Raw genomic sequence first — 16,595 nt, 5'->3', positions numbered from 1 at the left:
AATTGTGAATCCAATGTCAGAGTATGGCCAAAAGTGTGTGGCCAAACCACCGCCACCCCCCAAAATCAGGAAGATCACACAGGCTACTATTTTAAGCAGAGAAGCTCTAGAATTTATATACTGAATTTAGTTAGGAAAGCCTAGGAAAGGGGGAAAAACACATATTAATAAATAGAACACTTGGTGTGTGCATGTATGCATATAAAAAGAGACAAGCTAAAAACAGCAGCAGAAGTGTGCTTTTGCTTGTGCCTACTGGGAAGGACAAGATTCCAACCTCTCCTCTCTTTCCTCCCATCTGCTAAGTTATATAAGTAAAAACTACTTTTGCACATTGAACTCAGTTTCCAGCAGCTGAAATAAACTGAGGATAAAGTGGAAAATTGGAGGAGAGAGAAACTGGGACATTTTAGAAGCAACTGAAATAGTGCGACATTTGAAGATTAATCAGGATTGCCCCTGTCAAATTCAGACTGGTACAGTGTATGATTCTCATAACTGTCAAGTTATTTTTTTTTTACAAAAGAGAAAGAAAGTGATCATTCCTTTTGCTTATCTGAAAAAAGTAATTTCAAGTTGCACACACATGATGCTCTGTTCCAAAGCTAGAAGAGGCTGCAGCAGTCTGCTTTCGCCTGAGACTGCTGTTAAGGGCAAAACTCTGTCCCTTCTACTCTGCTCCTCCTTGATGAAGAGCAATCGCAATTGCAGTGGATTACAACAACTGAAGCTGAGAGTGAAGGGGGAAAGTGGATGAAAGAGAAATTGAAACATTTTTACAACATAGAAAGTGGGACAGTAGATTAACCAGCCTGTCTCCACCAACTTCTGACAGTGACCATGTTATAATCCCTCCATGGAGCTGCTGCCATACAGAATTTCTTAGTTGCCACCACAATACTGTTGCATAATATATATTGAAATTTACATATTTTAGACAGTATATTTTCATTGTTAATAGTGTTGTTTTAATTCTATTATTCTATGAGAAACCCATCTACAAACAGAAATGCCAAACTGTCAGAAGAACATTGGTTTGATCTACTACGTACAGCTCTAACAGCAGCTTTAACAACAAAAATCAGCATGTGATGCTTCTCCTCATGCCTATGGAAGAGATCCATCACCACCCACTAATGCAGATTAAACTTGTTTTGTAAGGCATAGGCTTAGAGGTTGCTTAATAAATTAGCAACCCACTTACAAATTTCCATGGTATTTTGAGTGTGTGGTTTTGTATTTTGAAGGAATAAACAATATGTCCTTAGGATTTCTAGAACTTGAATCTGGAGTATCAAACAGATACTGTAGTGCCAAACAGGTGCAGAAGTCTAACTCTCATAAGCCATGATTCACTGTTAGACATTCATACTAATGTGAGACGAAACAAACACACATGCCCCCAAAACAAAAACAAACAAACAAACAAACAAAAAACCCCAACCAAAACCCAAAATTTCTCAAGACATGCTGTAGTCTGTTTAATGGTATCCACCTAGATATGACATTTACTGTACATTAAGTTAAAATTAACTAAAAGTATATATTTTGCTATTATTAACCTAAATCAAGTAAAAGGTAATACTTAAATAGGTTTGAATAAAATTAAATAGGTCTAAATAGCCCTCCTTCCAGTCCATCTGCCATGGTTCCGGCCACAGAGGGAGAGAAGAACCACTGGACTTATTCCCCTTCCCACTGCTATTTCCTTCTCTTTTTGTGTCGTGTCATTTTTAGACTGTAAGCCTGAGGGCAAGGAAATGTCTAATTAACTATCTATAAGCTGCTCTGAGAGCCTTTCTGGCTGAAAAGTGAGGTATAAATACAGTAAATAAATAAATAGGATGGGTCCACCTAGAATTCCACATCAAATGCATTGCTTTTAGTGTCAAATGCTTGCTATTGTTATCTGCAGTCAAGCCAACCTCAATTTATCCTAGTCTCCTTCTGATTTCTTGAATACATTCTCCATTCCGATCAATGACTGAGCCAAAGTATGGAAAATCTTGAACGATTTCAATGTCTTCAGTTAAAGTAATGTAAAGCATCTGTGGCCATTATTTTTGCTTATTTAAGTTCAACTCTAAATCTCCTTTGCAATTTCTTCTTTGACTCTCTTCAGTAATCATTCCAAACCTTTGCTATTTTCTGCTAGTAGTACAGTGTCATCTGCATATCTTCAGTGGTTGAAGCTCCTTCCTCCAATTTTCACACCTCCTTCCTCATAGTCTAATCCTGCTTTAGATATGATATGTTCAGCATACAGAAAGAACCACAACCTGGAAACATTACCCAAGGAGACTTTCTGCTGTGCTTTCTGCAACCGGACTTGTTTACCTCGGATTGGCCTTTTTAGTTATCAACACGCTTGTAGAAAGCGTGGGATGAGTCCTTCCTGAATCTTCGTTCGTGAAAAAAAGCCAATGAATGAATGTATACAGATAGGGTGATAAGATTCAGCCTTGCCTGACCCCCTTTCCACTTGGAAACTATTCCAATTTTCAGAATTCTGTCCTAATAGTAGCCTCTTGTCCTGAGCACAGGTTACACATCAGGACAAACAAATGTTGTGACACGTCCATTTCATAAACAGTGATCCATAGTCTTTCAAGAGCTATACAAAGCTTTGCTATAACCTAGAAAGCACAGGCTGGTTTTATTTTTAAATTCTTTATTGTGCTCCATTATCCAGTGTATGTCTATAATATAATTGACTTTGTTTCCTGAACCCAGTTTGGACATCTCGCATTTCTCACGCCATATATAGTAAAAGGCTTTGTTGTAGAATTTTGAGCACCATTTTGCTTGCATAGGAAATTAATGTACTAGTCCCTTGGTTACTGCAATCTCTGTTCTCCCCTTTTTGGGGAATAGAATGTACAGTGCGCCTGCGTCATACGCGGCTTTCAACATACGCTGAAAGCTGTGCGTGGAAGGGGTGGCGCGTCCCATAGGGAGTAATGGGGTACGCGCCCATGGCACACGCGTGTTGTCATGCCACCGCACGCACGAGCCCCATTCATTTAAATGGGGCTCAACATGCACGGAAGCAAAGGCACACTGTATATTGAGCTTTTCCAGTCTGTAAGCCATTATTTTATTTTCCATATTTGGAAATTTTAGTTGAAACTAGTGTAGATTCTGTCTCTGCAGAATGAAGCAACTCTATTGGCATGCCATCTGTTTCTGGTGTTTTATTTCTTACAAACGTTCTGAATGCAGCTTCCACTTCACTTTCTAAAATTGGAGGTTTGTCTTCATATGATTCTTCCTTAAATGAATCTGTCACCCTTTAACCTCTTTTATATACATTTTCCCCATATATTGTTTTCATCGTCTTTTTCTTTCTGTTTGTTTATGTAATCTGCTTCCTTGCTGGTTGTAGAGCATCTCCACACTTGGTTTAAATTTCCCTTTGATTTCTTGGATCTTGTGAAAGAAGTCTCTTGTTCTTCCATTTTTGTTGTCTCCTTCTGTATTAATATAGTTCTGTATTGATATAGTAGAATGTATAGACATATTCTGAACCAAAATGTAAGCGTAACCAAAAGACCAAACATTTTTCTGCTTCATTCACCTAGTTTTATGGGAGTTCTTATCTGGATATTGTTGTCTTTTACTTCTTTCTCCACTGCTTTTTTCAGCTTTTTTTCCCCCTATCCCTCCCTATTAAACAAAACAAAACAAACAAAATAACAATTAGGGAGGAAAAGCCAGAAGAACTGCACAAAATCTTTTTGATTTTTTAAAAAAATGAAACATAAAAACAACCATACATATATTTTAACTGTATATCTAAAATATACAAAATCAAACCGTAACAAATCTACAAACATTACTAAAGAACAAAAACAAACAATATCTGGACTGCAGACCTTCCAGCCTCTAACTGATAAATATGTTCCACAATTTTCTATACTTCCTTTAAATCATAATAATAGCAATATATTTATGATTCTGTTTAATACAAACTGTTTAATTTACAAAATATAAAGCTGTTATGTGGCCCCAGTGAGACTGTTAAAAAGTAATAAACAATTCTCAATCGTTCTTAAGGTTATTCAGTGATTTCTCCTTAATCAACATTGTCAATTTCTCCACTTCAGGAAGGTCAGTTGTCTTCACTAGCCAATCTTTTGTTGGAGCAGCAACATCTTTCCACTTCTGGGCATAGACTATTTTTGCTGCGGTGATCATATACTGTACTGTAAATTCCTTCCATATTTCTTCTCAATTTGTTCAGTTAACATTCCCAACAAAAATGTTTCTGATTTCAACTGAATTTTAATGTAAAAAATCTCCTCCATTGAATGTATTTGAGTTCAGTACTTATCATATGTGATAAAAAGTCATCATTGGAACCTCAAGGGCCATCCAGTCCAACCCCCCACCATGCAGGAACTCTCAATCAAAGCATGCTCAACAGATGGCCATCAAGCCTCTGTTTAAGGACTTCCAAGGAGGGAGACTCCACCACTCTCCAAGGAAGTGTGTTCCACTGTGGAACAGCCCTTACTATCAGGAAGTTCCTCCTAATGTTGAAGTGGAATCTCTTTTCCTGCAGCTTGCATCCATTGTTCTGGGTCCTGTTCTCTGGAGCAGCAGAAAACAAGCTTGCTCCCTCCTCAGTATGACATCCCTTCAAATATTTAAACAGGGCTGTCATTTCAGCTCTTAACCTTCTCTTCTCCAGACTAAACATCCCCAGCTTCCTAAGTCGTTCCTCATAGGACATAGTTTCCAAACCCTTCACCATTTTGGTGGCCCTCCTTTGGACATGCTCCAATTTTTCAACATCCTTTTGGAATTGTGGTGCCCAGAAATGGACATAGTATTCCAGGTGAGGCCTAACCGAAGCAGAACAGAGTGGTACTATTATTTTCCTTGATCTAGAAACTATACTTCTATTGATGCAGCCTGGAATCACATTGGCTTTTTTAGCTGCTGCGTCACACAGTTGACTCAAGGTCACCCAGAGGACTTCTTTTATGGCTGAACCAGGATTTGAACCCTGGTCTCTTGGTGTCCTAATCCAGTGCCCAGATCATTATGCCACACTCACCCTCTAATAGTAATACTAATAATAATTAATAATACATTTTTATTTTTATTTATTTTTTATGCCCAAACTCGAGGCGAGATACAACATATGATTGAAATACAACATACAACTAAACACATGATAGAGAGAGGGGGAATTGCATGTTCCCTGTGACAGTGTGACCAGACGTCCTCCTTTTCCAGGACATGTCCTACATTTCAACCTTCTGTCCAGAGGGAACTGCAAAACCTCCTCCATTTTGAGCACGACTCAGAAGCATGAATTTACATTTATGTGAGTCTTTTTAGCTTTTCATTTACAAATGTCTTCCATTCCCCCTTGGAATGTCCTACATTTTGCAGTGCCTTGTCCTCCTTGGCGGTGAGGCATCTGGTCACTCTGGGACGAGGCCCAGTAAAATGTAGGATATCCAAAGAGAAATAAAATGGAGGACATGATCAAATAAAAGCTTTTTTTTTTAAACACTTTTATAAAATGTAAATTTTATGCTGAGAATGGAGGACATTTTGGACATCCCTAGGCTGAAATAATAATAATAATTTGTTTTATTTATATGCCGCTATTCCAAAGAAGACATGACCAGAAACAGAAGCTAAATCCATCTTTTTTTCCAGTCATGAGGAGTTTTTGGACATTTCCTGCTCGACAGAAGGCTAAAATGGAGGCCATGTCCTGGAAAAGGAGGACCTCTGGTCACCCACTCTCTCTCTTTCTCTCTCTGGTCCAAAACAGACTGTAGAAATAATAATCCACTTTAGTTTTTATTATCTTTAACTGCCCTGGCTCAGTGCTAGGGAATTCTGGGAAGTGTAGTTTTGTGAGACATTTGGCCTTCTCTGTCAGAGAGTTGTGGTGGTGCCGCAACAAACTACAATTCCCAGAGATCCCTAGCACTGAGCCCTGGCGACTTAAGCCGTCTCAAAGTAGACTGTTTCTGCAGTGTGTTTTGGGCCTCTCTCTCAGCTCCTGGACTACATTTCCCGGCAGGCCTTTCGCCCAGGCCTAGCTTGGCGGCCTCTGCGACTAGTCTTCTCGCAGAGCGTGGCTACAGTAATAATAACCCCCAACGACTGGAGCCGAGGCCAGGCCTCTGAGGGCCATGAGCCGCCTGGGCTCCGTGCAGCAGAAGCTGCCCTGCCTCTTTGTGACGCGGGTGGCGGAGGGGCCCTCGGCCAAAAGAGAGCACCAGGTGAGGCAAGCAAGGAAGGAAGGAAGGAGGCGGCTGAGGGAAAGGCCCCAGCCCCAGCCCCAGCCCAATAATGATGCACAAACAGTCCACTCTGAGGCCGCTTCAGCAGATGGCAGTACTTGCCCATAGGGAAACAGAGGGGGATGCTTGCCCAATGATTCCCTATGAGCAAATACCTGTAATCTCCAATGATTCCCTATGGACAATCCCCAATGATTCTCTATGAGCAACTAATCCCCAGTGATTATGGGCAAATATTCCTCTGTGGTTCCCTATGAGCAAATAATCCTTAATGATTCCCTATGGACAAATATACCTCAGTGATTCTCTATGGGTAAATAATCCCCAATTATTCTCTATAGGCAACTATTCTCCTATGTTTCCCTATGAGTAAGTATTCCCAGTAATTCTCTATGGGCAAATAGCCCCCAATGATTCTCTATGGGCAAGTATTCCCCAGTCATTGTTTATGGGCAAGTATTCCCCTATGTTTCCCTATGGGTAAGTATTCCTCAGTGATTCTCTATAGACAAATAATCCCCAATTATTCAATATAGGCAAGTATTCTCCTATGTTTCCCTATGGGCAAGTATTCCTCAGTAATTCTCTATAGACAAATAATTTCCAATGATTCTCTATGGGTAAGTATTCCCAGTAATTCCCTATGGGCAGGTATGGTTTCCCTGTGGGCAAGTTTTACTGTCATATGTTTTACTATGTCCCTGCTTTAGCTGCCCTTGGCTCAGTGTTAGGGAATCCTAGGAACTGAAGTTTATTGTGGCACCAGAGCTCTCTCTGACAAAGAAGGCTAAAAGTCCCACAAAACTACAGTTCCCAGAATTCCCTAGCCTTGAGCCATGTCAGTTAAAGCAGTCTCAAAGTGGATTATTTCTAGGCGTCCCAACCGCAAAGAAGGACAAGGCACCACAAAATGGAAGAGGACATGACCAAAGGAAAGCTCAAAACACTCCTAGAAACATAAATATATCTTTCTTGGTCATGCTCAAAATGGGATGATTTTTTGGGCATTCCTCCTGGACAGAAGGTTGAAATGGAGGACAGGTCCTGGAAAAGGAGGACGTGTCTGGTCACCCTGCTCCCCCCTGAAATGGTTAAATTATGAAATTTGCTACTACAGAAAGATGGAGGTAAGGGGCATCAGCTCAGTATTCATTTGAAAGCTAAGGGAAGTTGTTATTATTATTAGTAGTAGTAGTAGTAGTAGTAGTATTATAGCCCCCTGAACCCTCAACCAGCTGGGAGTTGTAGTCGGGGTGACCAGATGTCCTCACTGCAAAAGAGGACAAGGCACTGTAAAATAGAGGAGATTCAAGAAAAAACGGAGGATATGACCAAAAGAAAAGCTAAAAACATTCATATAAATTCATGCTTCTTAATCATGCTCAGAATGGAGGGCATTTTGGACATTCCTCCTCCACAGAAGGTTGAAATGGAGGACAGGTCCTGGAAAAGGAGGATGTCTGGCCTCACTGGGTTTTCCAGAGAAACCTGGGCTGTTGTCAAAGGCAAAGTTTTGGTAGAAACCCGCTTGGAGACCCTGAAATAGGTTGCTCACCTGTGTTTTAATTCCTTCTTGTCTTCCTTTTGCTTCACACCCATGTATACAACTACAGTCCTTTCATGATTGTCTTAGCCTGCATCTGCATTGCAGAAATAATCCAGCTTCACACCACTTTAACAGCCATGGCTCAGTGCTATGGAATTCTAGGGATTGTAGGTTTGTGAGACATTTAGCCTTCTATGTCAGAGCTCTGGTGTCACAACAAACTACAAATCCCAGAATCCCATAGCATTGAACCATGATAGTTAAAGTGGTGTCAGACTGGATTATTTCTGCAGTGCAGATGCATCCTGAATGGGTGAAAATTGTCATGGTGGCTTTCCTGCCTCTTCACTGCACAAGGGAGCTGAGATGATTGAGCCAGCTTTATTGATTAATTTTGTAGGAATATTCTGCCAAGGGAATGGACCTGTCCTCCCCTCCTCGAATACAGAAGAACTGGCCTTTAGCAAAATATCATAAGCACCCTGTTTTTAAACCTCTTTTATACCGGTGCAGATGCCTTACATTTTGTTGTGTAACAACAAATTTTTCAGGCAAACTGAAAGAAAGAAGTTGGTAGCATTAGCTTTTGTAGACTTGAGCCCACTTCCTCAGATGCATGTTTTAGCACTCTTAGTACATCTTGCACTTTCTCTGCTTAGTTTTATGGAATTAAAACAATTCTGATAAGTATGATTTCAGATTCAGAATAAAGCATTACAGTGGGCCCTGGATACAGCTGAGGTTTGGTTCCAGGACCCCCAAATTTACCAAAATTGGTGGGTGGTCAAGTCCCATTAAATACAATGGCATAGTAAAATGGTGTCCTTTGGATAAAATGGCAAAATCAATGTTTGCTTTTTGGAATTTATATATTTTTTTAAAAAGTATTTTCAAACCATAGATGCTTGAATCGGTGGATAAAAAGATCCATGAATATGGAAGGCCTGGTTGACTGTACAATCCATAGGGAAAGTTCTCTAATAATTTTTCATTTCTGTATCCCTGAAGTTCTGAGAAAATTAAAAAGCAGCTGTCATTAGCACACTTAGTATGCAAAGGGCTGTTGTGTAGCACCTTTCAGACAAACTGAAAGAACTTTAATAGACTCGAGCCTACTTCCTCAGAAGCATGTTTTAGCACCCTTAGTCCATTTTGCACTTTCTGTGCTTAGTTTTATTGAATTAAACAGGTTTAATTTGGACAATCATGTTGTCACTGTTACCTACACAATATTAAAGGGATAAACACAACTAACTTACCATTGTTTTGTTGGCAATGTGGCTTCTAATTTCAAAATGAAGCTTGGGAGCAACTGTTGTTCCCTTCCTATATGATGCATGGAATCTTTGTTACCATGGATATAGTACCTTTTAAGATTCTCTAGCAAAGCACTTGAACACTTCAAAATGGAACAGCGTTTTGCTTTCCCATTATGCCACCTATGGAAAAAATGTTTTAAAATAAAGATGCACATGGAATTTAATTTTCTTCTCCCTCTTTGGTGAATCAGTATTGAAGGTTGTACTGCATCATCACAATACGAAGGTTGGTAGTTGGTTTCTTGCTCCATTGCCCTGTAACTTGCAGTGTCTTGCCTTGAAAAAAAACACTCTGCTTCCAAAACAATGTATACTATTTCCCCCCTCTCCTTAGCCTTTTAAAGTGTTGGCCACTGAAACGATTAATCAGAAGGCGCTTGATGCAGATATATACAATGCAGTCCCAACGGAAAAAGTAGATGGAACTTGCTGTTACATAACTACTTACAAAGGTATGTAGAAATCCAGAATGGTGGGGAGTAGTAGATAGGATAAATGCTGCACGAGTTCAAACCCCATTGAGATCATTTCAGGCAGATACACTTTGAGTGCTATTGCTCACCACGTTGAAATAACCTAGTTTTTAAAATGAAGATATTGTGCTATCTGGCAGGGCATGTCACATTCCAGATTCTGCCATTCTTTGCAGTCTTATCTCTGGACTATTTGATCAAGTGGTTGCCTTAGCAATCATTAATCTTGTGCCTTTCACTACTTCACAAATTGCCTCCATTAAGCCACAGGTATTTCAGCGATGCTGCTGTTACTATGCCCATTCGTAAGGAGGGAGAACATGTTTTGCAGTTGTCTCCTCTCAGTAAATCTGCAGATAACAAAAACTGATGTGGATTTAAAATAATACTGCCAAATTGATAAACATTTGTCCTTGAGCAATCAAGATTATAGCATGAATCCCTTATCGATGGTATTAATGCCTGCGGTTTCACTTACCCATCTCTGAAAAAAATGTTCTTTGTAGGCATTTTTAGGTCCTCCAGAGTGATTTTATAGTACGCTTCTGGTGTAAGTTAACCATAGAGTCTTGCTGCAAAACCTAGAAATGCCTAGAGAAGTATTTTCACTAGGAATCTCTAGGTCCTCCAGTGTGATTCTGTGGTTGACATTTGTTGGAAGTAATTCATTTCAACAAGGTTTGCCATTATCTGTGGTTTTGCATTTTCACAGTAAGTCCAGGAATGTATTCCTCATAGGTACAGGGGTTATACTGTACAGTAAAAAAGAAGGTACAATCGAACTGAAGTCATACACTGTGATATTATGTATACTTACTTGGGAGTAAATCCCACTGAAGTGACTGGGAGTACCATGCACTGAACCAGATTTTAAGTCTCATTGATTTAAATAAGCAGACTTTAAACGTATGATTAGCACTCCCTTTGAAATAACTAGGACCCAGCTAGGAACCAGCTATTAAACACTTTTCAGTTATTCTACAAAATATGTACAGCTGTTAAAAACAATAAATCATCCTATTAAATGTGAAAGTATCAATTAAATTATATAATTATCAATACTTCTCTTCATTATGTCATAAGTTAAAACAGGAAAAAATGTGTTTACATAAGCAAGCTTTATTTTGTTCAAGCAATTACCTGTTTATCAAACCTCAAAAATGTGTATTGTGCTCTGTGTATTTGTGCCTTGTATATATTTTAACTTTGATTTTTTTTTTTAAATCAGCAGTATATAAATATGTAAAAGGAATAATAAGAGCAATATATATGGAATTTGCTGAAATATTTGTCTTGCAGTTTTTATGTAAGAAAAGCTAATGTAAATTTCAATCTGATGCCATAACTGCAGGACAACCATACCTTTGGGCCAGGCTGGATAGAAAACCTAACAAGCAAGCTGAAAAAAGATTTAAACGGTTCTTGTACTCAGCAGACAATTTACAAGGTTGGTGATGATATTTTTTTTAACAAAATCCGGCAGTTAAATGTTTTTGGAAGCTGGGGGACAGCAAGGAAGTGATGAAATCTGTTGCTTCAAATGACCTTCCTAGTCCATCTTGTCTGCAGTTGTCATTTCTACCCAATTATATCAAACTGCCTTCTTGTTATTCCATCTGATAACACACATTGATTGAAATACCAGCATTTTTAAAAGACAGATGGGAAGAATAAAAGTGAGTGGTTTTTGTTTGCACACACATGCATTTGGCCAATAGGCCTTTAAAAAATCTGCTGTTTCACGAGTGGTGGAAAAAATAATGCATGTGTTGGAGAAAGAAGATACGCTGCCACCTGTTGCTTTTATATTGTTTTTGTCTGGTGCAGGCAATAGCATTCTCTGAAGAGCATAATGAAGGATGGCAAAGTGATAGAGGCATGTGCAGCTTCATTAAACACAATGCAAATGAAGTACCCTTAAGTATCATAGGTTCAGGGAGAACACCAAAGTAATTATTGATTTAAAAATGTTGGAACATGAGATAGCACCCACAGGTCAAATTTGACCCAAACAGTGGATCTGTTTAGATCTTCAACGTCTTTTGGTTTTACAGAATTTTGCTTGTTCCTGATTAATAAGACATTTTGCTTGGGCTCTGATTGCGTTCTTTTTGGTATTAACCTTGAATGGGCATCCTCTGCAGCTTTAAGTAACCGGAAATGGCAACAAAATCATGCTAACAAAAGTCAGCAATTTCCACGACTGTGGAGTCTACATCTCTTTCTGATTAGTGAAATCTAGCTTTTCCATTTAAACGAGACAGCTAAAACACAGTGGCAGGATAATCAGTTCCAGTATTTTATGCACGTACATGTAATTACATATACGCACAATAGAGCAGAACAGTCTACACAACCTAAATCTAATCAAGCTGCTGTTGCTAAGTTGTTTATCCAGCACTAAAATGCATTAATGCTTGTTCAGAGGTAGGCTGGACGTAAAATGTTTCTGGTATCAAAAAGTATATTTCTGTGTTTGTTTTCAGGATTTACTTGGAGTGTTGAAGAAGATTTCAGGCCTGTCCCTGAAGGCTGGATTCCAGCAAAGGAAACAGAGCATTGTAATGGAAAACCTCTTCCTGATGAAAATGGACATATTCCAGGTGGAATACTTGTTAATAGCAAAAAATCAATTTTAAATATTATCTTCAGCTAGTTTACCCATGCATTTCAGCACTTGAAAAATATGCATTAACAATTTACATGTTCAGTTGCATCCACAGAGCAACAGATTGCCTAGAGAAATTTATAGGGAAGCCAAAAAAATAGCCCCAAGTCAACAAGGATAAGATATCTAATGAAGTACAAGTTTGTGTCTATTACATTGTGCAACATATTTCTTGTTCAGAGAAGTCCACAATATCTTGTTCATTGTCATAGTTTTACTGAAGTATAGTGAGATTTTGAGACCATGGTTCTCTAGTATAGGATAATGGCACAGAATTACTTTTGTAGAGTTCTCCAAAGTGGGGGGGAAATCAGTGGTTATTTTTTCAGGCATTCCAAGTCCTACTTTTTTATATAGCCAGCTGTAAGGAAAAATAAAATTGATTGGTGGATAAGAGTTTAACTTTTTTTTAAACACTCCATTTTGGCAGAATGCTATGTCAGCTGAAGTATCAGCTGTGTCAGGAGTCATCATTGCTGGCCTTTAAAAAGACCCTAATAATTTGTCTTCTTTGATATTTTTTAATGATTTCATTGGGTTTCTGGGTGTATGTAATGTGTTCTTAGCTGTAATTATTTAATGGATTTTAGTGTTTTCCGGGATAGATGTTTTGGGGCTTTTATTGGTTTATGCATAATTTTTGAAACATTGCTATTTATATATTGGCAACCCTTAAGATTTTTAGATGAAATAAACATATGTACAACTAAAACTAGTATTTGTATCAGCTTAAAAAATTGCGCACATAAAAACAATCTTGACAGTGGGGGAAAAAGGCTTGCTTTGTTTTCATAGGTTGGGTCCCTGTGGAGAAAAACAGCAAACAATATTGTTGGCACACTTCTGTTGTGAACTATAAATTTGAACTAGCTCTCATTCTGAAGCATCACACTGAAGAACCTGGTCTTCTAGAAATTAGTCCTGTGCCCTTATCCAAATTTTCAGAACACACACTGGAGCTTATTGGAACAAACATTAATGCCAACCCATATGGCAAGTATACTCTTTCTATACCAATATAGATATTTTAAAGAAGATTTTCATAAGCTAGTCTAACAGATCCATTGTCTTCAAATTACAAATTTAATCTCGCAGAAATAAGCAAAACTGTTTGGAAAAGGCACACATTAGGTTGTAGGTTACTGCAATTGTTTACTACTAAAGAGAGAATTTGTCATACAGATTTTTATGGAAGGCTAGGTAGTGAGTGGCTGATCTGCATCAGGGCCAGAGAGAGGCAAGGAGACAGGAAAATTTCTGGTTATGACAAAATATATGTGGAATAAGCCTGATAAAGGAAAGCTTAAAACATGGGGGTATACTAGAGATCTGAGACTGTAGTAGAGAAGTAGGGGAGAGAATTACGAAAAAAAATGTGGCATATGGGAGAAGGAATAGTTTAGAGAAATGTGGGAACATCTAATGAAAATAAATAATTTAATTCTGCTTAATTTTAATAGGTTTAGGAAGCAAGAAATACCCTGTACACCTTCTTGTCCCTCATGGAATATTTCAAATAAAAAATGCACCTGCACTGAATCACAGTGACATATTGGCATGGTTTGATGGATGTAAAGAAGGGAAAATTGAAGGCATTGTATGGCATTGTGTTGATGGAAATTTAGTCAAGGTAATACTGAAAGCTTTATTAGACTTATTCCATATTTCTACTTTCATGAGCTGTCAGTATTTGTAGCATATCATACAGTTTGCTCAAGACAATGTTATTTCTGTTTTGAAGGGGTATGTGTGAGTCACCCTATGTGAGACATTTGCTTGAGTTTCTTTGCTTGTCCTGCACACCTTTTTGGCCAGGATCCAGTGGCGTACTTCCATGAGAATTGGCAGTCTCTTCACTCTAATGAAACTCTGGCAACTTAAAAGACTGTTAAATCATATGAAGCAGGTTTATAGCACCAGAGAATGAGAAGAATATCCTGATTTTACCAGGTGACTATTCATTTGAGAGAGAGAGAGGTGTATCTCCCACCTCTCCTCCAGTGAACTCAAAGAAACATTCCCTCTCCTTCCTGCTTCCTCCTCACAACAGCCTGTAACATTGGTTAGGCTGAAAAAGAATGACTAGCTGAAATCATCCAGTGAGTGTTAATGGCTGAATTGAGACTAGAATACAGAACTTAAGTTCTAGTTCAACACTAATCATAACAAATATGAAAATACAGCATTGGACCTTGGCCTCTTTAAACATGGGTATGTTTATATTTTTGTATATCTAAATAGGACATGACTGTTTTTAATATACTTGCACGCTACCTGATATGTAAAGTCAGCATGTTTACTTGTGCTTCTTTTCTTTATAGCTTCATCGACATCATCTTGGCTTGTCCTGGCCAATTGCAGACCCTCACTTGATTTCTCAGCCAGTTGTTGTCAACTTCAGTATGGTCAAATATGACTATAATTTTGAACCAAAGACACTTTTTGATTATTTTTCAAAGTTGGATGGACAAAGATTCAGTAGTCTCAGGGATATAACAGGTGATCTATGATCAGATTTCTTAAACAGATAGACACATCGGTGTCAGCATGTTTACTTGTGCTTCATTCCATTTAACTCTGTCTTATATAAGGTGTATATGTCAAAAATTGCATTTTTTGTTGAAATGCAGTTAAAATAGTATTTAGTTTACACATGGCTTAACAGATACATGTATGTAGCAGGAAAACCTAAATTTGGACATCATTATTTTTCTTTCCAACCCCCCCAAATTAAGACTGAAATGTACCTTGAATGTTTTTTAAAGCAGTAACAACTTGATCTTGAGAATGATACATTTTTTCTCTTTAAGTCTGTATAGTTGACATTTGCGGTTATTGTAAAAAAAATAATTTGTGCAGATGACTTTATTCTAGCAACATATAACTAACAGAATATTTATCAGTAGATGGAAAATGCTAGTAAAAACATAAGGCTCTTTGATCCTCTGGACTTCATATGTTTCATACTGCAGGTAGAGGAGCCCAAAATACTTCTGGAGTAAATGAAGAATACATGCATATATATATCAATATCCCTACCTTAAAATACACTGAAGCAGTTGTGTAGGAAGGGTCTGATTCTTTACCTTTTAAATGTTATCGATATGATTCATGCATGTATTGAATCCGAAGTGTAGTCTGGAAGCCACACCAAATTTTAACATTTGTTTTTAAATGTTGAGATTAATTAAATTCTGTACTTCTTTTGAAGTGTATATAATACTGCAGTAGTGTGCTACTGTTCTAATTAATTTTATAGTTTCACGTATTTTAGGATTATGGACTGCACTGACTGTTATATGAGAGTATTTCTCTTTGCTCTCTACTCTTCTTTTTCAAATCTGTAAAGAATCCTTAACCTTCTAGACTAGATGTAGGGGGCCCATGGGGAGCTGTTTCGTGTAATTCACTATACAACCCAGTAGAGCTAAAATAATGTGCAGTAAACTTGTTTAGTAAACTGTAGCTTTTCTTTATTATAAAAAGACCTAGTACTTGTGTGTTTCAGTTCAAAACAGGGTAAACAGCATTTATATATTATTCAAATGTAGAAAAATAAAGAACTACTAAACTCCACTCTGTGCATGTCAATGGAAATCTACAAAATGTACAAAAACCCAAAAATTAATAAATTAGCATAACAAAATACATACACATATAGAAAGATACATGCATATCCCAATTCACAGTACTATCATCCTTTTATTAATTGGTTCCATGCTTGCAGAAAATGGAAACAAGCAGTAGCTCAAATTTATGAAGAAGATGCAGACTTTATTGAAAGTCAACAAGAGCTATGTAGTAGAGTTGTGCGCTACTAACATTTTTGAAGGGTGGGGAAAAGTTTGCTTGGCTCCTAATCAAGGCTATGTGATTATCTCCAGATTGCATGTGTCTTTGAAAAGTTGCATACCTTTCCACTTAATCAATAGAAACTTGGGCTGGAATATCTACATGAACACCAAATTGTTCAGAAAGTGTTTTCAGTCGCTCTTCTAAGATAATATTTTTTTTAACCTCTTCATTATAGTTGTACTTCAGGTCTTCAATTTCTTCAAAAAAGGATGGATCAAAATTATCCAGTTCATTTTTCAGCTTTCTGACTTCTTCCTAATGAGGAACAGAAATTACTGTTATAAATAAAACAATTACATAAACATATGCACTCCCCCCAGGGAGTAAACTTGCTATATATGTAAAATTAGAGTTGTGTACTTCAAAATCTTGTTAATTGTAACGAGAATATTAGACTGTGCATTAAGATGGACAAATGCTTTGCTGTTGAAATCATGGATTCATACTCTATTTGTACTTAAT

At 37.8% G+C, this 16,595-nt stretch overlaps 2 protein-coding genes across 6 annotated transcripts in view; one reads left to right on the top strand and one right to left on the bottom strand.

Moving 5' to 3' along the window:
- The first annotated feature begins 6,090 nt into the window (after positions 1 to 6,090).
- On the top strand, positions 6,091 to 15,637 carry RLIG1 (RNA 5'-phosphate and 3'-OH ligase 1). The gene is given in 8 exon segments (XM_089524005.1): positions 6,091 to 6,251; positions 9,472 to 9,589; positions 10,962 to 11,057; positions 12,097 to 12,213; positions 13,074 to 13,271; positions 13,739 to 13,908; positions 14,600 to 14,782; positions 14,784 to 15,637. Coding segments are annotated over 8 exon segments (990 nt in total). The 5' UTR covers positions 6,091 to 6,161; the 3' UTR covers positions 14,802 to 15,637.
- Positions 15,638 to 16,184: 547 nt separating this feature from the next.
- Positions 16,185 to 16,595, bottom strand: part of CEP290 (centrosomal protein 290) — an 82,638-nt gene continuing 82,227 nt past the window's right edge. For all 5 annotated transcript variants that reach the window (XM_089524000.1, XM_089524001.1, XM_089524004.1 and 2 more), the window contains one exon: positions 16,185 to 16,388. In XM_089524000.1, the coding sequence (XP_089380126.1) occupies positions 16,200 to 16,388 (189 nt within the window). In that variant the 3' untranslated portion in view covers positions 16,185 to 16,199. The remainder of the gene's footprint in view (positions 16,389 to 16,595) is intronic.

This window comes from Sceloporus occidentalis, unplaced genomic scaffold (assembly GCF_023333645.1).
Source record: "Sceloporus occidentalis isolate IW3139 unplaced genomic scaffold, rSceOcc1.0.p SCAF_5, whole genome shotgun sequence".
Classification (NCBI taxonomy): Eukaryota; Metazoa; Chordata; class Lepidosauria; order Squamata; family Phrynosomatidae; genus Sceloporus; species Sceloporus occidentalis.
The sequence above is the reverse complement of the archived record's forward strand: the minus strand, read 5'-3'. Positions and strand labels throughout refer to the sequence as shown.